This window comes from Phaenicophaeus curvirostris, chromosome 6 (assembly GCF_032191515.1).
Source record: "Phaenicophaeus curvirostris isolate KB17595 chromosome 6, BPBGC_Pcur_1.0, whole genome shotgun sequence".
NCBI classification, from domain to species: Eukaryota; Metazoa; Chordata; class Aves; order Cuculiformes; family Cuculidae; genus Phaenicophaeus; species Phaenicophaeus curvirostris.
In genome coordinates this window covers 797,180-818,499 of record NC_091397.1, presented here as the reverse complement: position 1 = coordinate 818,499, position 21,320 = coordinate 797,180, and the positions used below count along the sequence as shown (strand labels likewise).

General features: G+C 57.8%; 1 protein-coding gene across 2 annotated transcripts; it reads right to left on the bottom strand.

The window, feature by feature from the left end:
- Positions 1-3,267: 3,267 nt before the first annotated feature.
- On the bottom strand, positions 3,268-20,770 carry ELP6 (elongator acetyltransferase complex subunit 6). 2 transcript variants are annotated; one of them, XM_069859201.1, is made up of 7 exons: positions 20,673-20,770; positions 16,619-16,697; positions 13,849-13,919; positions 7,751-7,881; positions 6,709-6,901; positions 5,272-5,418; positions 3,268-4,834 (listed from the first exon to the last, which is right to left on the bottom strand). In XM_069859201.1, exons 1-7 carry the CDS (start codon positions 20,724-20,726, stop codon positions 4,706-4,708), a joined length of 804 nt encoding a protein of 267 aa, XP_069715302.1. In that variant the 5' UTR covers positions 20,727-20,770; the 3' UTR covers positions 3,268-4,705. The 2 variants fall into 2 exon arrangements, 1 of the variants encoding a protein (XP_069715302.1); XR_011337613.1 differs by lacking the exon at positions 6,709-6,901 and having other exon boundaries at positions 4,710-4,834.
- Between the last annotated feature and the right edge of the window lie 550 nt (positions 20,771-21,320).

Sequence of the window (21,320 nt, the reverse complement as noted above, 5' to 3'; positions counted from 1 at the left end):
CAGGCCCTCCCCACTCTCATTGTGAGGGATTGCTTTCCAAAATCCAATGTAAATCAACCCTTTCCAATTTAAAGCCATTCCCCCTTCTCCTGTCACTCCAGGGCCTTGGAAAAAAGTCCCTCCCCAGCTTTCTTAGAGCCCCTTCAGGTCGCTCTGAGGTCTCCTGGGAGCCTTCTCTTCTCCAGGATGAACAATCCAACTCTCTCAGCCTGTCCTCGTACGGGAGGTTCTCCAGCCCTCGCATCATCCTTGGAGCCTCCTCTGGCCCCGTTCCAACAGCTCCATCTCCTTCTCCTGCTGAGGATCCCAGAGCTGGCCCCAACCCTCCAGCTGAGGTCTCCCCGAGAGGAGCAGAGGGGACAATCCCCTCCCTCCCTGCTGCCCACGCTGCTCTGGATGCAGCCCAGGACACGGGGGGTTTCTGGGTTGGGATTGCCCTTTCCCGGATCCTCACTCTGCGCCCCCCAGCCCTTTTCCCCCTCAGGGCTCCCCCCAGCCCTTTTCCCCCCTCAGGGCTCCCCTCAGCCCTTTTCCCCCCTCAGGGCTCCCCTCAGCCCTTTTCCCCCCTCAGGGCTCCCCTCAGCCCTTTTCCCCCCTCAGGGCTCCCCTCAGCCCTTTTCCCCCCTCAGGGCTCCCCTCAGCCCTTTTCCCCCCTCAGGGCTCCCCTCAGCCCCTTTCCCCCTCAGGGCTCCGTTCAGGACTCCCCTCAGCCCTTTTCCCCCTCAGGGCTCCGTTCAGGACTCCCCTCAGCCCTTTTCCCCCCTCAGGGCTCCCCTCAGCCCCTTTCCCCCTCAGGGCTCCGTTCAGGGCTCCCCTCAGCCCCTTTCCCCCTCAGGGCTCCATTCAGGGCTCCCCTCAGCCCCTTTCCCCCTCAGGGCTCCGTTCAGGGCTCCCCTCAGCCCCTTTCCCCCTCAGGGCTCCATTCAGGGCTCCCCTCAGCCCCTTTCCCCCTCAGGGCTCCGTTCAGGACTCCCCTCAGCCCCTTTCCCCCTCAGGGCTCCGTTCAGGGCTCCCCTCAGCCCCTTTCCCCCTCAGGGCTCCATTCAGGGCTCCCCTCAGCCCCTTTCCCCCTCAGGGCTCCGTTCAGGGCTCCCCTCAGCCCCTTTCCCCCTCAGGGCTCCATTCAGGGCTCCCCTCAGCCCCTTTCCCCCTCAGGGCTCCGTTCAGGGCTCCCCTCAGCCATTTTCCCCTCAGGCCCCACGTTCCCCACCGGGACGCGGCCTCCCCTCCCGTTCCCCGGTGAATCTCTCTCTCACCTCGCGTCTTCTCCTCCTCCTCCCTTCGGCCTCTCCCGTGTGCCCGCGGGGCGTGTGTCGGGGGAGGAGGAGGAGGAGCTGGGGGGGGTTTGTTTTAACCCCTTTTTTCCAGCCCCACGGCAGCCCGGGCCGCTCCTCCCGCCGCTTCCCGCTACCGGATCGCCCTTCCCCCCCCTCCCCGTCCCGCCCCCCTCCCCCCGCTCAGCGCGCGCGCAGCCGCCTGGACACGCCCCCTCACAAACCACGCCCCCTCATACACGTCATCTGGCTAAGCCACGCCCCTCGGGGGTTGATGCTCTCAGGCCACGCCCCCTTAAGCCACGCCCCCTTAAAGGGAAAGAGCCACTGCGGCTCTTAGGCCACGCCCCTTCTTCAAGGCCACGCCCCTTTCCACACACCCAACACCCCCTTCCTCTGCAAATGGCGCCGGTGGGTCTTAGGCCACGCCCCTTCTCCAAAGCCACGCCCCCTTTCCACACACTCACCACGCCTCTTCCTCTGCAAATGGCGCCGGGGCTCTGAGGCCACGCCCCTTTAACCACGCCCCCCTCATTAAACACGCCCCCTTAGAGGGAAGAGCCTCTGTGGCTATTAGGCCACGCCCCTTCTTCAAAGCCACGCCCCCTTTCCACTTACCCACCACAGCCTTTCCTCTGCAAATGGTGCCAGCGGCTCTCAGGCCACGCCCCATTAAGCCACGCCCTCCCAATTAGCCACGCCCCCTTAGAGAGAAAGAGCGGGTGTGGCTCTTAGGCCACGCCCCTTCCTCAAAGCCACGCCCCCTTCCACTCAGCTACCACGCCCCTTCCTCTGCAAATGGTGCCGGGGCTCTGAGGCCACGCCCCTTCGTTAACCACGCCCCTTAGAGGGAAGAGCCTCTGTGGCTCTTTGGTCACGCCCCTTCCTCAAAGCCACGCCCCCTTCCTCTGCAAACGGCGCTGATGGCTCTTAAGCCACACCCCCTTTGGAGAGCCTGTGGCTTAGGCCACGCCTCTTCCTCAAAGCCACGCCCCATTTCACTCATCTACCACACCCCTTCCACTGCAAACGGCGCCGGTGGTTCTTAAGCCACGCCCCCTCATTAACCACGCCCCCTCATTAACCACGCCCCTAATTAACCACGCCCCCTAGGGGAAAGGTGAGCTTGTGGCTCTTAGGCCACGCCCCCTCTAAGCCACGCCCCTCGCTGAAAAAGCCTCCTGAGCATTAGCCACGCCCCTTAAGCCACGCCCCCTCGGGTGCAACCAGTTCCCCGCTGTCTTAGACCTCAGCAGAAGGAGATGGAGCTGTTGGAACGGGGCCAGAGGAGGCTCCAAGGATGATGCGAGGGCTGGAGAACCTCCCGTCCGAGGACAGGCTGAGAGAGTTGGGATGTTCAACCTGGAGAAGAGAAGGCTCCCAGGAGACCTTAGAGCAGCTTCCAGAACCTGAAGGGGCTCCAGGAAAGCTGGGGAGGGGCTGTTCCCAAAGGCTTGTGGGGATGGGACGAGGGGCAATGGGGACAAACTGGAGAGGGGCAGAGTTAGACTGGACAGGAGGAGGAATTTCTTCAGGATGAGGGTGAGGAGGCCCTGGAACAGGTTGCCCAGGGAAGCTGTGGCTGCCCCATCCCTGGAGGGGTTCAAGGCCACGTTGGATGGAGCTTGGAGCCCCTGATCCAGTGGGAGGTGTCCCTGCCCCTGGCAGGGGTGGAACTGGATGATCTTTAAGGTCCCTTCCAACCCAACTCATTCTCCGATTCCACAATTTTACGAATTGGGTTACAAGCGGAGGGTTGGGTACCCCAGGGCCACCATGGGGAGAGCAGACCTGGAGGTTGGACCTCGTGCCACAGCTCCCTCAGCCTCTCAAATGCTTCAACGCAGGCAGGTGACACGAGCGCTAGAGGTGATCTCTGATGGTTCTCAGACACAGCCTCACATACGGGCGTTGGTCCATCACAGGTGAGCTTGGGAAGCCAAAAACCTTGTGAAAAGAGGGAATGGAACAAAGCAAGGAATCAAAGACTCGCTTTCCACCTCACGAGGGATCATGATAACGTAGATACGAGGGATAATGTAGCCATAGATATTTTTGGAGAAGCTGGGAGTTGGGTAAATCTCTCCCGTGCCAGAGCTGGGAGAAAGGTGAGGATTGCAGCACCCTCCGAGACCATCCCGGCCTCCACCCGCGCTGCGTCACCTCGTAAAACGGCAGCAGGAGGGTGGGGTGACACCTCCTCGCAGCAGCGGCTCCGGAAAAGGTGAGGCCTGCCCAGCCCTGAGGACAACCCGGCTTGTATTTACACGCCTTAAAGGCCCTTCCTGAGAGTTTCTGCTCTTCCTCTTGGCCAGCGTATGTTGGGAACGAGCTGGAAGGACAGAGGGAACGAGGTTGGAGAACATGGATGTCAACAGCGAGATGGAGGACACCTCAGCAAGGCTGGAGAGGACACCAAGCTGAGAGGGGCAGTTCCCACAGGGGAAGGATGGGATGTCACCTAGAGGGACCTGGACAAGCTGGAGAAGTGGGGCTGGGAGAACCTCAGGAGGGTCAACAAGGGCAAGGTCCTACACTCGGGTCTGGGAAATCCCTGGGTTCAATCCAGGCTGGGGGTGATGGGCTGGAGAGAAACCTTGAGGAGAAGGACTCGAGGGGCTGGGGGGGAGAAGCTCCACAGGAGCTCAACATGAAACCCCCCGTGTCCTGGGCTGCATCCAGAGCAGCGTGGGCAGCAGGGAGGGAGGGGATTGTCCCCTCTGCTCCTCTCGGGGAGACCTCAGCTGGAGGGTTGGGGCCAGCTCTGGAATCCTCAGCAGGAGAAGGAGATGGAGCTGTTGGAACGGGGCCAGAGGAGGCTCCAAGGATGATGCGAGGGCTGGAGAACCTCCCACACGAGGACAGGCTGAGAGAGTTGGGATGTTCAGCCTGGAAAAGGCTCCGAGGAGACCTTAGGGCAGCTTCCAGAACCTGAAGGGGCTCCAGGAAAGCTGGGGAGGGGCTGTTCCCAAAGGCTTGTGGGGATGGGACGAGGGGCAATGGGGACAAACTGGAGAGGGGCAGAGCTAGACTGGACAGGAGGAGGAATTTCTTCAGGATGAAGGTGAGGAGGCCCTGGAACAGGTTGCTCAGAGAAGTTGTGGGTGCCCCAACCCTGGAGGTGTTGAAGGCCACGTTGGATGAAGCTTTGAGGAACCTGCTCCAGTGGGAGGTGTCCTTGCCCATGGCAGGGGTTGGAATTGGATGATCTTTGAGGTCCCTTCCAACCCAACCCATTCGAGGATTCTAGGTGACGCAGCAAGCTTCAGGCAGGTGAATCCTCTCGCAGTTCCACACGTGTTTAAGGTTCCCTCTTGGGTCATTTTGCTGCGCAGCTCCTGGAAGGCGCTGGTGACGCACCCGGCACGTCCTGCCCGGAGGTAGCAGCCTCCTCAGCCTCGCTCTGCGACGCTCCTGGTGCTGTCGCAGCTTCACAGGACGGCAGGTGACAGCCCTGGGGCGAAAAAGGTGACATTCCTGTCCTGGATCTTATACTGGTAGATCTGGACGCGATCGTCCTCCGCCGTCAGCTGCAAGGACAGTCTCCTAATGATCTTAATCTGCAAATGGAAAGGAAGAGGAATGTCATCCCTCTGGAAGCTCCAGAGACAGGTTCCTCCCTGCTCTCGGCCTCCAGGGAGCAGGGATGATGGAGAAAACCATCGTGACCTTAACAGGTGCCACCTGAGAGGAGGTTGTGGAGAGGAGGGAGCTGGGCTCTTCTCCCAGGGGACAGGGGACAGGACGAGAGGGAATGACCTCAAGCTCCACCAGGCTGGACATCAGGAAGAACTTCTTCACGGAAAGGGTGATTGGTCTGTGTCTGAGGCTGCCCAGGGAGGGGGTTGAGTCCCCTTCCCTGGAGGGGTTTAAGGGCCGGGTGGCCGAGGTGCTGAGGGACATGGGTCAGTGAGTGATGGGGATGGTTGGACTCCGTGATCCAGTGGGTCTTTTCCAACCTGGACATTCTACGCTTCTCCCCGCGCTCTCCTGTTACCTGCCCGTGGACGTCCTTGCAGAAGCCGGTCGCCAGCCCCTCCGCCCACAGGATCAGGTCGCTGTGATGACACAGGGAGGTGACAACCAGGTCGTTTTCCTCGTCTTCCGAATCGTCGTTGCTGTGAACCAACACCACGATGTTTCCCTGCAAGGAGAGCACCAGACGGTGATGAGGCCTTGGCTGATTCCTAATCCGCTCAAGGAGAGAGCAGCAAAAGCTTGCGCTAATTCCCTGCTAACGAAGCTACTTGGACATCTCCCAGCATGGCAGCTGGTCCTGAGCTCAAGTCCCCAGGGAAAATAACAGCAGATCCACAGCAGAGTCCCCAGGGCTCCACGCGGGGCCTCCAGTTCTGTTCAACATCATGCCAAGAAGGCCACCAGCATCCTGGCTTGGAGCAGCCCTGGGGTGGCAGCAGGAGCAGGGAAGGGATTGTCCCTGTGGACTCGGGGCTGGTGAGGCCACAGCTCGAATCCCGGGGTCAGTTCTGAGTCCCTCACTCCAAGAAAGACCTTGAGGGGCTGGAGAACGTCTGGAGAAGGGAACGGAGCTGGGGAGGGGCTGGAGAACAAGGGTTGTGAGGAGCAGCTGAGGGACCTGGGGGTGTTGATCCTGGAGAAGAGGAGGCTGAGGGGAGACCTCATGGCTCTCTGCAGCTCCTGGAGAGGAGGTTGTGGTGAGGTGGGTGCTGGGCTCTTCTCCCAAGGAACAAGGGATGGGATGAGAGGAGATGGCCTCAAGCTGCACCAGGGAGGTTTAGAGTGAACGTTAGGAAACATTTCTTTACTGAAAGGGTTGTCAAGCCCTGGCAGAGGCTGCCCAGGGCAGTGGTGGAGTCACCACCCATGAAGGGATTTAAAAGCTGTCGAGATGTGGTGCGTAGGGACACCGTTTAGGTCTCCCCTCAGCCTCCTCTTCTCCAGGTTAAACAGCCCCAAGTCCCTCAGCCACTCCAAGAACCCTTGTTCTCCAGCCCCTTCCCCAGCTCCGTTCCCTTCTCCAGACGTTCTCCAGCCCCTCAAGGTCTTTCTTGGAGTGAGGGACCAAAACTGACCACAGGATTCAAGGTGCGGCCTCCCCAGCCCCAAATATATTTTAGTTTCTTCCAAGTCAAAGCCTTCCAAAGCCACATTGTGCACAGGTTGTAAAAGGAAAGGGAGCCGGGCTTTGCTCCAGAGGCTCTTGTAAACGGAGCCACAGCCCTCCCCACCAGAAGGATGTTGAGGCTCTGGAGCGAGTCCAGAGAAGAGCAACGGAGCTGGGGAGGGGCTGGAGAACAAGGGTTAGGAGTCCCCTTCCCTGGAGGGGTTGAAGGGCCGGGTGGCCGAGGTGCTGAGGGACACGGGTCAGTGATTGATGGGGATGGTTGGACTCCATGATCCAATGGGTCTTTTCTAACCTGATGATTCTGCGATTCTATGGAGGGAGCCGTACCTTCAGCTGGGAGCACACCACCACTCTGCAGTAGTGGATGAAGTCCAGCACGGCCACCGGGGTGGCCCCCAGGCTGAGCAGGACGCTGAGGTCGTCCACCAGCAGCACGGGACCTTTCCAGGAGTCGCTGTCAGCAGGAGTGAGGGACGTCCGGATGAAGTCAAACAAGGCCTTGAGGTCGGAATTGCTCTCACTAGAAGAGAAGAAGGAAGTCTCAAGGGCTTGGCCCGTGCACGCATGGTGTGACCCCCTCCTAAACCACTGATCCAACGCGGGGAACGCCAGCCTACACCAGCTCTGCTGTCCCCACAGCTCAAAGAGTCACCAGGTCCTACATTTCTCCTTTCTTCACCTGTGTGCAGTGAAACCCTCCAGCTCTGCTCCAGGGATCAAAGACTCATGGAATGGTTTGGGTTGGAAGGGACCTCAAAGCCCATCCAGTTCCACCCCTGCCATGGGCAGGGACATTTCCCACTAGTTCAGGGGCTCCAAGCTCCATCCAACGTGGCCTTCAACACCTCCAGGGATGGGGCAGCCACCACTTCTCCTGTTCCAGCTCCTCCCCACCCTCACGGTGAAGAAATTCCTCCTCCTGTCCAGTCTAACTCTGCCCCTCTCCAGTTTGTCCCCATTGCCCCTCGTCCCATCCCCACAAGCCTTTGGGAACAGCCCCTCCTCAGCTTTCCTGGAGCCCCTTCAGGTTCTGGAAGGTCTCTAGAAGGTCTCCTTGGAGCCTTCTCTTCTCCAGGCTGAACAAGCCCAACTCCCTCAGCCTGTCCTCGCACAGGAGATTGGAAGGGACATTTGAGGTCATCTAGTCTAACCCATCTGCAGGAGCAAGGTAGCTTTAACCAGATGAGGTTGCTCAAAGCCCCATCAAACCTGGCCTGTGATGTTTCTAAGGATGGGACCTCCACCACCTCTCTGGGTAGTCTGGGCCAGTGCTTCTCCACCCTCATTGGAAGAAACGGGACACCGGGAAGGTAACGCTGCATGCTGAGGGCCCCGGAGCCCCAGCAGAACCACAGCCGCTCCGGTTTACCTCATAAACTGAAGAGGACTTGGCTGTCCCGACTGCTCCTCCTTCTCTCCAAAGACGAGGTCAAGGCAGGACTTAAGGCCTTCCAAGAAGACAAGTTGTCCCCGTTCCTTGGCAGCCGTCAGATTGACTCCCTCGAGAGAGGAAACCACGATGTTACGGAGCGAACAGGACTGGTGCGAACGGAACCAAGGGGATCGACAGGTGAGTTTTATCAGGTCTCATCTAAAGGTGCTCATGAAGCCAACCCCTCAGGAACTCCTGCACGGGGGATGAAACAGGTGGTTCTGCAACACTCTGGAGTCAAATCATAGAAAGGTTTGGGTTGGAAGGGACCTCAAAGCCCAGCCAGGTCCAACCTCTTGCCATAGGCAGGGACACCTCCCACTGGATCAGGGGCTCCGAGCTCCATCCAACGTGGCCTTCAACGCCTCCAGGGATGGGGCAGCCACAACTTCTCATGGAAACCTGTTGCAGTTCCTCCCCACCCTCCCAGGAGAACATTTCTCCCTAAGATCTCATCTCCATGTCCCCACTTTCAGCTTCAAACTGTTCCACTCATCCTATCCCTGATCTCCCCAGCTTTCCTGGAGCCCCTTTCCATGCTGGAAGCTGCTCTAAGGTCTCCTCGGAGCCTTCTCTTCTCCAGGCTGAACCAGCCCAACTCTCCCAGCTCTCCTGTATTTTTCCAGGAGATAAAAAAATCGAGCACTGTGACGCGGGGGCTCAAACATCGTGGAATTGTTGCTTAGAAAACTGCTTTGTTGCACGGGAGAAAACCAGCTTCTCATCTAGGGGTAGGGAGAGGGTGGGTAGAAGCTTCCCCTGGCTGCCCCAAGGACCCTGCTGCGAGTAGTTCCTTCGGCTTCTCTTCTTGGGTGGTGAAACCTTTGGTTTTCACCATCTCTAAATGATCATTGTGGCATTAATGACTCGCTGGCACAACCCACGCACCAGACTGAGATCTGGAGAACATCATGGATCTGGAGAACATCACGGATCTGCAGAACGTCATGGATCTGGAGAACATCACAGATCAGGAGAATATCACAGATCAGGAGAATATCACAGATCAGGAGAACATCACGGATCTGGAGAACATCACGGATCTGGAGAACATCACGGATCCGGAGAACATCACAGATCTGGAGAACATCACAGATCCGGAGAACATCACGGATCTGGAGAACATCACGGATCTGGAGAACATCACGGATCTGGAGAACATCACGGATCTGGAGAACATCACCGGCTGGGGAACCCAACGCTTGCACAACAGCTGGAGGAGAGCAGCCTCAGCCTTGAGTCGCCTTCGGAGAAGAAGGAACCATGACAAACTGCCTAGGGCTGCCACTCAAACTCAAGGCAAGGTTTCCTGCTTCGTGGTGAGGCCAACCTAGAGATCCATGTGCTGGGCACGGCCAAAAGCCCTAGGAAAGCTGCAGCAGACATCCAGAAGATGGGTAGATGAGGTGCTCAGGGAGAAGGTTTAGTAGCAAACACCTACAGCTGGACTTGAACTCAAAGATCTTTTGCCAACCAAGAGATTCTATGGTTTTATGATTCCAAGACCCCAGCTGGAGATCTAGTTAATGAACTCTTGTCTCATCTTCCTTTCATCAGCAAGGGTTCCTTTTGCCAACCGTCCTACAGCTCCCAGCTTTTGGTCGCTGTATCAGTCAGACTTTGAGGAGAAAATCGTGGAATCGTAGAGTCCAACCACCCCTGTCCACTACTGAATCAACCCCTGAGCACCTCATCTCCCCATGTTTTAAACACCCCAGTGATGGGGACTCCACCACCTCCCTGGGCAGCCTCTGCCAGCACCTGAGAAGAAATTTTCCCTGATGTCCAATCGGAACCTGCCCTGGTGCAGCTTGAGGCCATTTCCTCTCATCCCATCACCAGCCACCTGGGAGAAGAGACCAACACAGACTTCGCTACAACCTCCTCTCCAGGAGCTGCAGAGAGCGATGAGGTCTCCCCTCAGCCTCCTCTTCTCCAAGTTAAACAGCCCCAGATCCCTCAGATGTTCCTCACAACCCTTGTTCTCCAGCCCCTTCCCCAGCTCCGTTCCCTTCTCCAGACGTTCTCCAGCCCCTCAAGGTCTTTCTTGGAGTGAGGGACCCAAAACTGACCCCAGGATTCAAGGTGCAAGGACACAATCACTTCCCTGGCCCTGCTGGCCACGCTGTCTCTGATCCAAGCCAAGATGCCACTGGCCTTCTTGACCATGTGGGCCACTGCCAACTCCTGCTCAGCTGCTGCCCACCAACATCTCCATCTCTGCCATGCAAAATGGAACCGAGAAGCACCAACACCACGATTCACAGCGTCTCAGCGCCCTGGCAGTAGGGAGGTTGAGCAACGCGCTGCGTAGGTGGACAAGATGACGAGATAAACGTTGTAGAAAGAGTTCAGGAAGGTTTGGCTCAACGCAGCGTTGCTCAACAGGCAGAAGTGGAGAGCCAGAGGCAGGGAACCCGAAATAGAATCACAGCATCATAAAATCATTTAGGTTGGAAGGGACCTTAAAGATCATCCAGTTCCACCCCTGCCACGGGCAGGGACACCTCCCGCTGGATCAGGGGCTCCAAGCTCCATCCAACGTGGCCTTCAACACCTCCAGGGATGGGGCAGCCACAGCTTCCCTGGGCAACCTGTTCCAGCTCCTCCCCACCCTCACGGTGAAGAAATTCCTCCTCCTGTCCAGTCTAACTCTGCCCCTCTCCAGTTTGTCCCCATTGCCCCTCGTCCCATCCGCACAAGCCTTTGGGAACAGCCCCTCCCCAGCTTTCCTGGAGCCCCTTCAGGTTCTGGAAGCTGCTCTAAGGTCTCCTTGGAGCCTTCTCTTCTCCTGAACATCCCAACTCTCTCAGCCTGTCCTCGGACGGGAGGTTCTCCAGCCCTCGCATCATCCTTGGAGCCTCCTCTGGCCCCGTTCCAACAGCTCCATCTCCTTCTCCTGCTGCGGATTCCAGAGCTGGCCCCAACCCTCCAGCTGAGGTCTCCCAGAGAGGAGCAGAGGGGACAACCACAATCCTTTGGGTTGCTGCAAGGTTTCTATCCTCCCAAGAGTGGTCAGGAACAGTGGGAAGTCCTAGGGCAGGAGCAGGAGCTCTTCCTTTATGCCCTGATTGCCTGAAGGCTGGAAGAAGCACACGCCAGCAGCCAGAAGCTTCTTAAGCATCACAGAAAATACAGATCTTTGCTTATTCCCTACGGAATCGCGCTGGGACCTGCAGGACGTTAGGGCACAGCCCGTTTGAGTCGCCCAGCAAGGGGAAGGCTCGTAGCAGCTCTTCCCCCAGGACCGCCGCTGCACCTGGCGCTGACCCAAAACCTCCTTTTGAAAAGACCTTGGAGGTTTTCCAAGCATTTCCCAGCCCTCAGGACACCCCCGGGAGCCACTGCTCGCACAGGCTGAACCCCCCCAGCTCTCTCAGCCGCTCCTCCTAACCCTTGGTCTCCAGCCCCTTCCCCAGCTCCGTTCCCTTCTCCAGACGTTCTCCAGCCCCTCAAGGTCTTTCTTGGAGTGAGGGACCCAGAACTGACCCCAGGATGCAAGGTGTGGCCTCAGCATCAAATCCAGAGGGAGAAGAACCTCCCTGGCCCTGCTGGCCACGCCGGCTCTGCTCCAAGCCAAGATGCCCTTGGCCTTCTTGGCCCCCTGGGCCCCTGCTGGCTCCTGTCCAACCAACCCCCCCAGGTCCTTCTCCTCCAGGCCCTTTCCAGCCAGCCTTCTCCTAGGCTGGAGCTGCCCAGGGTTCTTGTGCCCCAAGTTCCTGGTGGAACCTCAGCCCGTTGGTCTCAGCTCATGGATCCAGCCTGTTCAGGTCCCTCTGCAGATGGATTCTTCCAACACAGCCTCTGACCCAGCAGCTCGGTGTGACCGGAGCTGCGAGCTCCACAATGGGGCACGATTACACTGGGTGGGTTGCTGAGAGACCAGCAGAGCTGCTGTCATAGATCACAGAGTCACAGAATCGTTTGGGTTGGAAGGGACCTCAAAGCCCATCCAGTTCCAACCTTCTGCCACGGGCAGGGACACCTCCCACTGGTTCAGGTTGATCAAAGCCTCTTCCAAGCTGACCTGGAGCCAGCGAGGTCGCGGTCGTTGCCTTCAACACCAGCCGTGGTACAAAGTGCAAGGATTTGTCATCAGGCAACCGGCCAAGGTCTCCTCTCCAGCACCGCTACCTGCAGGAGAACCCAGAGAGGAGGGAGCTGGGCTCTTCTCCCAAGGGACAGGGGACAGGACGAGAGGGAATGGCCTCAAGCTCCACCAGGGGAGGGTCAGCATGGATATTAGGGAAAAATATTTCCTGGAAAGGGTCACTGGGCAGTGGAACTGCCCATGGAGGGGGTTGAGTCCCCTTCCCTGGAGGGGTTTAAGGGTCGGGTGGCCGAGGTGCTGAGGGACACGGGTCAGTGATTGATGGGAATGGTTGGACTCCGTGATCTGGTGAGTCTTTTCCAACCTGGTGATTCTGTGATTCTGTGATTCAATAGGTGACCGAGTGATGTCCCGTGATCCCAGCGCTGCGACAGGGAAGAGGGAAGAGGCAAGAGATCAAAAGGGGACAAATATGTTTTTCTTTTGAAACAAACGCGAGGGTGGGGACACCAAGCCATCAAGCTCCCTGGTGCCATTCGTCTTCCTACAGCCCAGCACGTTCCCTGCAAGGTCAGGACAAAGAACACGACTGTCCCTTAAAATTAAGTGCAGGGCATCATGAAAAGAGCAGGGTTTGCAGAAAAGGAAAAGTGTGAAGCCAGCACAGGCACAAAAATCCAGGCAAGCTTTTTCTTGCAGGTAAAAATACCTCGTTGCAATCAGAAAACACGTAAGGAATTGGTTCCGGAGTAGGAGACCTGGCAACGCTCTGGAATCATAGAATCAGAGAATCACCAGGTTGGAAAGACCCACCGGATCATGGAGTCCAACCATCCCCATCAATCACTGACCCGTGTCCCTCAGCACCTCGGCCACCCGGCCCTTAATCCCCTCCAGGGAAGGGGACAAAGCTGGAGAAGCATTAAGCTTTACTTCAGCTTTGGACCAGCGTTCAGTGTCTCATCACACATCAGAAGCTGCAAGGAACAGGTCCACAAAACGCTGCCGTACAGGCTACGACCCCAGCTCCAGGATTCTTCCTTCCAGGCCTGGACCCACCACGTTCCCAGCAAGAACAAGAGCACCACTAAGTTATGAAGCTCTTCAAGTGCACAATTTTCTGCTAGGAATGATTACACACAAGATTTATCCTGGATAAGATAACCCTGTTGGGTGTCCGTGTGTCAGATCCCTCCAGGTAGTGGCCTTGAGTGAAACCACCCTGCCTAAAACCATGTTTATTGAGCTTGATGCCTTCATCAGAGCTCATCTGGAGTCCTGGGGCCAGTTCTGGAGAACCTCAACATGAGAAGGAGGTGGAGCTGTTGGGACGGATTCAGAGGAGGCTCCAAGGATGATCTGAGGGCTGGAGAACCTCCCGTATGAGGACAGGCTGAGAGAGTTGGGATGTTCAGCCTGGAGAGGAGAAGGCTCCAAGGAGACCTTAGAAGAGTTTCCAGGACTGAAAGGGGCTCCAGGAAAGCTGGGGAGGGACTTTTACAAGGACATGGAAAAACAGGACAAGAGGGAACGGCTTTAAATTGGAAGGGGAAGATTTAGATTAGACATTAGGAAGAAATTCTTCTCAACAAGAGTGGGGAGGCCCTGGCCCTGGTTGTCCAAGGAAGTCGTGGCTGCTCCATCCCTGGAGGTGTTGAAGGCCACGTTGGATGGAGCTTGGAGCCCCTGATCCAGTGGGAGGTGTCCCTGCCCATGACAGGGGTAGAACTGGATGGGCTTTGAGGTCCCTTCCAACCTAAACCGTTCCATGATTCTATGATCCTCACAGGACAGAGGATAAAGTCACCTCAGGACCTCCAGTGCCCTCTCCTTGCAGTGAGCTTCGCAGCCAGGTTTTTGGACTGGTCCCATCGAGATCTGGAAAGATTTGCTCACGTGCAATTCCCATTCCCCATTCTCCTTCCTTTCCTCCCCACACAAACCACGCGGAGCTGTAACAATTAACCAACGTCAAGAGACTCACCAGCTTTTGCGCGACGACGTTGTAGTGACTGAAGGACTGGAGCAGGGCCACGAAGCAAACCTTGCAGCCAGCTGGGAGAGAAGAGAAAAAGACACGTTATCAGTTCAATTTTGCAAAGCGACATTATCGAAGGGCATAAATCAGAGCAGCGAGGCTATGGATCCATCTGGAGGGCCTTGAGGTGAGAGAGGTCTAGGCAGGATCTCGCTTGCTTGTGGTTGGGTTTTCAATTTTACCTTTGTGTAGGGTCTCCGAGTCAGGGAAAATGTGAGTTTAAAAAGAAAGAATAGGAAAATGATTAAAAAGAATGAATAAGAAAATGATGATATGAAAAAAAAAAAAGGAGAAGGTCCCATTTTTGGTCTCGTGCCATCGTGCCCTTGGATCTCCTGGCACTGAGTCCTGGGATTACAGCAAGGAGGCCAACGGCCAACCCTGACACGAGCCACCGAACCCCCTGAGGAGCCAAAAATCCCTCGTTTTGGCTCCCTTCGGGCTAGTGACCTTGTCTGGAAAAACACACAGAACACGCGGGTTGGACAAAGGCACCTCGCTGAAAAGGGATTTTTGCAAAACACGTCACCACGTGGCCTCGCGGTTTGGAGAACAACAAAATCAGAGCGTTTGTTTCTCCCTGTCAGAGAGCAGGACGTGGATTTCAAGCGGTCGGTGGGTTTCAAGAAGTTGGGGGCCTCAGCTGAGCCTTCACAGACCCCTCGGGAGCTGCCAAATGGTCTGAGCACCAAGGAGGAGGCGCTGCAGATGGAGGGTAACCGGCACCAAGCCCCACGATGGAATCAGGGAGTCATGGAGTCATCAGGTTGGAAAAGACCCACTGGATCATGGAGTCCAACCATCCCCATCAATCACTGACCCGTGTCCCTCAGCACCTCGGCCACCCGGCCCTTAAACCCCTCCAGGGAAGGGGACTCAACCCCCTCCCTGGGCAGCCTCCGACAGGGACCAATCACCCTTTCCAGGAAAGATTTCATCCTGCTGTCCAGCCTGAGCCTCCCCTGGTGGAGCTTGAGGCCGTTCCCTCTCGTCCTGTCCCCTGTCCCTTGGGAGAAGAGCCCAGCTCCCTCCTCTCCACAACCTCCTCTCAGGGAGTTGCAGAGAGCAATGAGGTCTCCCCTCAGCCTCCTCTTCTCCAGGCTAAACACCCCCAGGTCCCTCAGCTGCTCCTCACAACCCTTGTTCTCCAGATCCTTCCCAATCTCCTTCTCCAGACGTTCTCCAGCCCCTCAAGGTCTTTCTTGGAGTGAGGGACCCAGAACTGACCCCAGGATTCGAGCTGTGGCCTCACCAGCATCAAATCCAGAGGGAGAAGAACCTTCCTGGCCCTGCTGGCCACGCCGGCTCTGCTCCAAGCCAAGATGCCCTTGGCCTTCTTGGCCCCCTGGGCCCCTGCTGGCTCCTGTCCAACCAACCCCCCCAGGTCCTTCTCCTCCAGGCCCTTTCCAGCCAGCCTTCTCCTAGGCTGGAGCTGCCCAGGGTCGTTGTTTCCCAAGGGCAGGACCCGCCGTTTGGCCTCGTTAACCCTCCTGGGAGGGTGACATCAAGCACACGTGCCTTGAGATGCATTAAACACCCCAAAGTTCTTCCTCACTTCAAGGATGGCTTTTCCCAGGCAGCTCCGTGCACCAGCTCCAAGGTCGGGACGTTCACAGAGCCGGGCAGGGAGAAGAGCCCAGCACCTACCTCACCACAACCTCATTTCCAGGAGCTGCAGAGAGCGGCGAGGTCTCTCCTGTCCCTTGGACGCTGCTTTGCTAGCAGAAAGCCGGAGGAGCCCATGACTCCAGCTCTGGCGCCGCAGGGCTTGGTAGGTTCACCCCCAGGTGAAATTGTTTGCAGAAAAGCAATTAGGCAACTTGCCAGGCTCTTTGTTCCTTTGCTCAGTACCAGCTCGTCTATTTGTTAAGTGTTCCTGATATTTTTAATCCCATTATATAACACCAAGAAGTGATGGAACCGCAGGCAACACCTCCCCGTCAGGTGTCTGAGTGATTTATGATGTTAATGAAGAAACGAGGTGCCTGGACATTACGGGATGAGCAAGGATATAGAGCAAGGCTCAAGAAAAAGTCAGGACTGGGACCTATAAATCCTGACCCCAAAGACTTGTGCTAACCTGAAGATGATCCAAGGGTTGGAGCACCTTCCATGCAAGGCCAGGCTGAGAGAGTTGGGATTGTTCCACCTGGAGAAGAGAAGGCTCTGAGGAGACCTTAGAGCAGCTTCCAGGGCTGAAAGGGGCTTCAGGAGAGCTGGGGAGGGGCTCTGGATCAGGGAGGGCAGGGATGGCATGAGGAGGAATGGTTTGAAGCTGAAAGAGGGAAGATTGAGATGATATTTTAGGAAGGTGAGGAGGCCCTGAGAAGGTTGCCCAGAGAAGAGGTGGCTGCTCCATCCCTGGAGGTGTTGATGTCCAGGTTGGATGGGGCTTGGAGCAACCTGATCCAGTGGGAGGCGTTGGAACTGGATGGGCTTTGAGGTCCCTTCCAACCCAAGCCACGGTTCCGTGATGCCTCACACCCTGCAAAACCAGCCCATGGTCACTTAGAAACACTTCACGCTGAAGGAACCTCCAAGGTGCAAGCAAAGTCACATCCTGGAGGGGTTTAAGGGCCGGGTGGCCAAGGTGCTGAGGGACACGGGTCAGTGATTGATGGGGATGGTTGGACTCCATGATCCAGTGGGTCTCTTCCAACCTGGTGATTCTATGATTCTATGACCCTTGCCTCAAAGAATTCCACTGCTGACACACCTCTGAGGTAGAAGGAGAGGAAATGGTGCACCAAGAAGCTGCCGTCCGTTCTGGTGTCTCGCAGCAGCGTGAATTTACCCTGGAAAAGAAGGAAAAAACCACTTAACAGAGGAAGACGAGGGCATGAACTGCTCTTGGTTCCATCTTGGTAGATAAAGTGTCTGCTCAGGCCTGTGGAGAAAGAAGGGGACGAGCAGCACTCCAGCCACCCGTCACTTTATAAAGGGAGGCCAGGGCGTCCTCCAGATGTGGGGAGGCACCAGAAGATGCTGAGCTCACGGCTTTCTGAAGGAGGACACCAACAAGGAGCAGTGCGCGTCCCAGTGCCGGCACATCCCAAGCACACACACAGATAGCAACGAGGGGAATGGTTGGACTCAATGATCCGGGGGGTCTTTTCCAACCTGGTGATTCTATGATTCTATATTCACGTGGGACACCAGCACCACGGGTGGCTGTGAGCAATTCGCACCTGCCACCTTCCATGGAATCACGGAATCATTGAATAGTTTGGGTTGGAAGGGACCTTAAAGATCATCCAGTCCCACCCCTGCCATGGGCAGGGACACGTCCCACTGCATCAGGGGCTCCAAGCTCCATCCAATGTGGCCTTCAACACCTCCAGGGATGGGGCAGCCACAGCTTCTCCTGTTCCAGCTCCTCCCCACCCTCACGGTGAAGAAATTCCTCCTCCTGTCCAGTCTAACTCTGCCCCTCTCCAGTTTGTCCCCATTGCCCCTCGTCCCATCCCCACAAGCCCTTGGGAACAGCCCCTCCCCAGCTTTCCTGGAGCCCCTTCAGGTTCTGGAAGGTCTCTCTGAGGTCTCCTCAGAACCTTCTCTTCTCCTGAACATCCCAACTCTCTCAGCCTGTCCTCGGACGGGAGGTTCTCCAGCCCTCGCATCATCCTTGGAGCCTCCTCTGGCCCCGTTCCAACAGCTCCATCTCCTTCTCCTGCTGAGGATTCCAGAGCTGGCCCCAACCCTCCAGCTGAGGTCTCCCCGAGAGGAGCAGAGGGGACAATCCCCTCCCTCCCTGCTGCCCACGCAGCTCTGGATGCAGTCCAGGACACGGGGGGTTTCATGTCGAGCTCCTGTGGAGCTTCTCCCCCCCAGCCCCCCAAGTCCTCCTTTGCCCCCCTCTCCTCCAGCTCATCGTCACCAAGAGGCTCAGAGGTGACCACACACTCTGTTCCCGGGCCGTTCTCCCCCTTCTCCCACCAGCACTGCCCGGGAAGCCCTCCTGCAACTGCTGGTTTTGTCCCCAAGCAGCCCACCCTGGCTCCTGCTCCAGGTTCACCTCCACCGAGCCACGTTCAGAGCAGAAAACCTCCTCATTAAGATCTGTTTGGTGCAGCGGAGCTCTCTGCACAAAGCACACACCTCGTTTGGCTCACACACCTCGTTTGGCTCACGCAGAGAATTAACTCCGTTCATCAGGGAATTAATTCCGCTCATCAGCGTGTGCTTGTTACCAGCACCGGCCTCATCGAGGCGTTTGTTTCCATTAAAACCTTAGCTGAGGCGTTTCTTGAATCATCGGAGGGCTGGGTTCAATCAAAGCTTTCTTTTCAATCTATTCGATGGAAAAAGAAAAGCTCTTTTTGGCTACAAGCAATCTAACCGTGTTGTCTATCAGAGCTACCTCCTCAGGGCTTAAAATGCGTTACAAAGCGATGCTAACGAACAGCAAATATTGAGCAGGGAATGAGAAGCAGAAGCCCTCGTGCTCACAGAAGGCACCACCCATCGCACGGAGGAGCCTGGGGGAGTAGAATCAGAGAATTATAGAATGGGTTGGGTTGGAAGGGACCTCAAAGTCCATCCAGGTCCATCCCCTGCCATGGGCAGGGACATCTCTCACCAGGTTGCTCCAAGCTCCATCCAACGTGGCCTTCAACACCTCCAGGGATGGGGCAGCCACCACTGCGCTGGGCAACCAGGGCCAGGGTCTCACCACCCTCGTAGCAGAAAGGATCTCATCTCAATCTTCCCTCTTCCAGCTTCAAACTGTTCCCGTCGTCACCCTGATCCAGAGCCCCTCCCCAGCTTTCCTGGAGCCCCTTTCAGCCCTGGAAGCTGCTCTAAGGTCTCCTCGGAGCCTTCTCCAGGCTGAACAACCCCAGCTCTCTCAGCCTGTCCTCAACACAGGAGGTTCTCCAGCCCTCACATCATCTTCGTGGCCTCCTCTGGGCAGGGACCAATCACCCTTTCTATGAAAAAAATATTTTCTTTCTTTTTTCTCTTCCTCTGCTTTGGTGCAGGTAAGTCCTGGTGCCACCACCCCAAGCTTGTTTGCTGGCACTCAGAAACCCCACGGCTCCCGATTTCCCACCACAGACGTGCAATATGATTCTCCTCCCCCTTCTTTGCCTCCTTCTCACGCCTAGAAAGATGCTGCTAGGGATGAAACTCTTCGTTGCTCTCTGCAACTCCCTGAGAGGAGGTTGTGGAGAGGAGGGAGCTGGGCTCTTCTCCCAAGGGACAGGGGACAGGACGAGAGGGAACGGCCTCAAGCTCCACCAGGGGAGGCTCAGGCCCCGAGCAGCGCTGCGCAGGCTTTTTCACCCTTTTTCGCTGCTTTTCCCCACACGCACCCACAGACCGGGATCCCCGGGGCTGCGGGGCCCCTGCCGGCCCCCTCGGTGCCTGCGGGGCCGCCAGGGCCGGGCGAAGGGAGCGGCCCGAGGGTTCCGCTCAGCACGGGGGGAGAGGCCTGACCGCCCGCCATGGCGCCTTCCCGCCTCAGGAGCCCGCGCGCTCCCAGCATGCACCGCGCGCCGCCGCCGGACCACAACTCCCAGCATGCACCGCGCGCCCCCGCGGCTGCCATTTAAACCACACGTACCGCGTGTTGGACTACAGCTCCCAGCAAGCCCCGCGCGGTGACTGGGGAACCCCACAGCCCCGACTACAACTCCCAGCGTGCACCGCGCCCGGGCGCCAATGGCTGCTAGAGGGACCTGGCCAGGCTGGAGAAGTGGGGCTGGGAGACCCCCAGGAGGGGCAACCAGGCCAAGGGAAGGTCCTACCCCTGGGTCGGGGCAACCCCCGGGTTCAATCCAGGCTGGGGGTGATGGGCTGGAGAGCAGCCCTGAGGAGAAGGACTCGGGGGGCTGGGGGGGAGAAGCTCCACAGGAGCTCAACATGAAACCCCCGTGGCCTGGGCTGCAGCCAGAGCAGCGTGGGCAGCAGGGAGGGAGGGGATTGTCCCCTCTGCTCCTCTCGGGGAGACCTCAGCTGGAGGGTTGGGGCCAGCTCTGGAATCCTCAGCAGGAGAAGGAGATGGAGCTGTTGGAACGGGGCCAGAGGAGGCTCCAAGGATGATGCGAGGGCTGGAGAACCTCCCGTACGAGGACAGGCTGAGAGAGTTGGGATGTTCAGGAGAAGAGAAGGCTCCAAGGAGACCTTAGAGCAGCTTCCAGAACCTGAAGGGGCTCCAGGAGAGCTGTGGAGGGGCTGTTCCCAAAGGCTTGTGGGGATGGGACGAGGGGCAATGGGGACAAACTGGAGAGGGGCAGAGTTAGACTGGACACTAGGAGGAATTTCTTCACCGTGAGGGTGGGGAGGAGCTGGAACAGGTTGCCCAGGGAAGCTGTGGCTGCTCCATCCCTGGAGGTGTTGAAGGCCACGTTGGATGGGGCTTGGAGCCCCTGATCCAGTGGGAGGTGTCCCTGCCCATGGCAGGGGTGGGACTGGATGATCTTTGAGGTCCCTTCCAACCCAAACGGTTCTATCATTCTAGAAAATGCAAAGTTTCCAAGCCAGGGGGACCAACCCCAAGACCACAACTCCCAGCATGCACCGCGCGGCCGCAGGCGCGCAGGTCCTCCCGCGCGGCCGTTACCCGGCATGCACCGCGGCGGCGACGCCAAGACTACAACTCCCAGCACACACCGCGCGGCCACCGACTAACAGCTCTGCCTGGACTACAGCTCCCAGCATGCACTGGGGCGGCAGCGTTTCCCGCCTTCCCCCCCCCCCCCCACCTTCTCCATTCCCTCCCCGCCGCCATAGCGACCTCCCTCCATCCTTCCCTCCCCGCCGCCTCTCACCGTGTCCGCTCGCTCCGGGGCCGCGTCCAGCAGCTCGTTGAGCTCGGCGAACATGGCTTGAGGCGCTAGAGCGGCCGTGGAGGCCGCGGGGGCGGCGGGGGGAGGTGCTGCAGCCCCGCGCCTGCGCCCTGAGGGCCCGCCCGGCACCGCCTGTGGGAGGGGAGGGAGGGTGGAAAGTCAGAGAGCGGGATCGTGGGAGGGTTTGGGGTGGAAGGGAACTCAGAGATCATCCAGATCCACCTCCTGCCGTGGGCAGGGACACCTCCCGCTGGAGCAGGGGCTCCAAGCTCCATCCAACGTGGCCTTGAGCCCCTCCAGGGATGGGGCAGCCACAGCTTCTCCTCTTCCAGCTCCTCCCCGTTTTATGATTCAAGTGGTTGGATGAGGAGAAGTGGCCACAGGTTGCACCAGGGGAGGTTTAGATTGAATATTAGGAAACGTTTTTTTACTGAAATAGTGATAAAGCCCTGGCAGAGGCTGCCCAGGGCAGTGGGGGAGTCTCCGTCCCTGGAGGGCTTCAAAAGGCTTGTGGCCACGGCGCCTGGGGACGCGGTTTTGTCAGCACGATGGTGCTGGGTTGATGCTTGGGCTGGGGGAGCTGAGGGGCTTCTCCAACTTTAGGATTCCATGGCTGCATCCAGAGCAGCG

Bases quoted from the DNA above. Each gene is read 5' to 3' on its own strand.
- ELP6 (XM_069859201.1), bottom strand. From the start codon at position 20,726: ATGTTCGCCGAGCTCAACGAGCTGCTGGACGCGGCCCCGGAGCGAGCG. The intron at 16,698-20,672 runs GTGAGAGGCGGC...CTTCTTTTCCAG, and splicing joins CCCCGGAGCGAGCGGACACG to GGTAAATTCACGCTGCTGCG. The intron at 4,835-5,271 runs GTAACAGGAGAG...TTCCATTTGCAG, and splicing joins GCAAGGACGTCCACGGGCAG to ATTAAGATCATTAGGAGACT.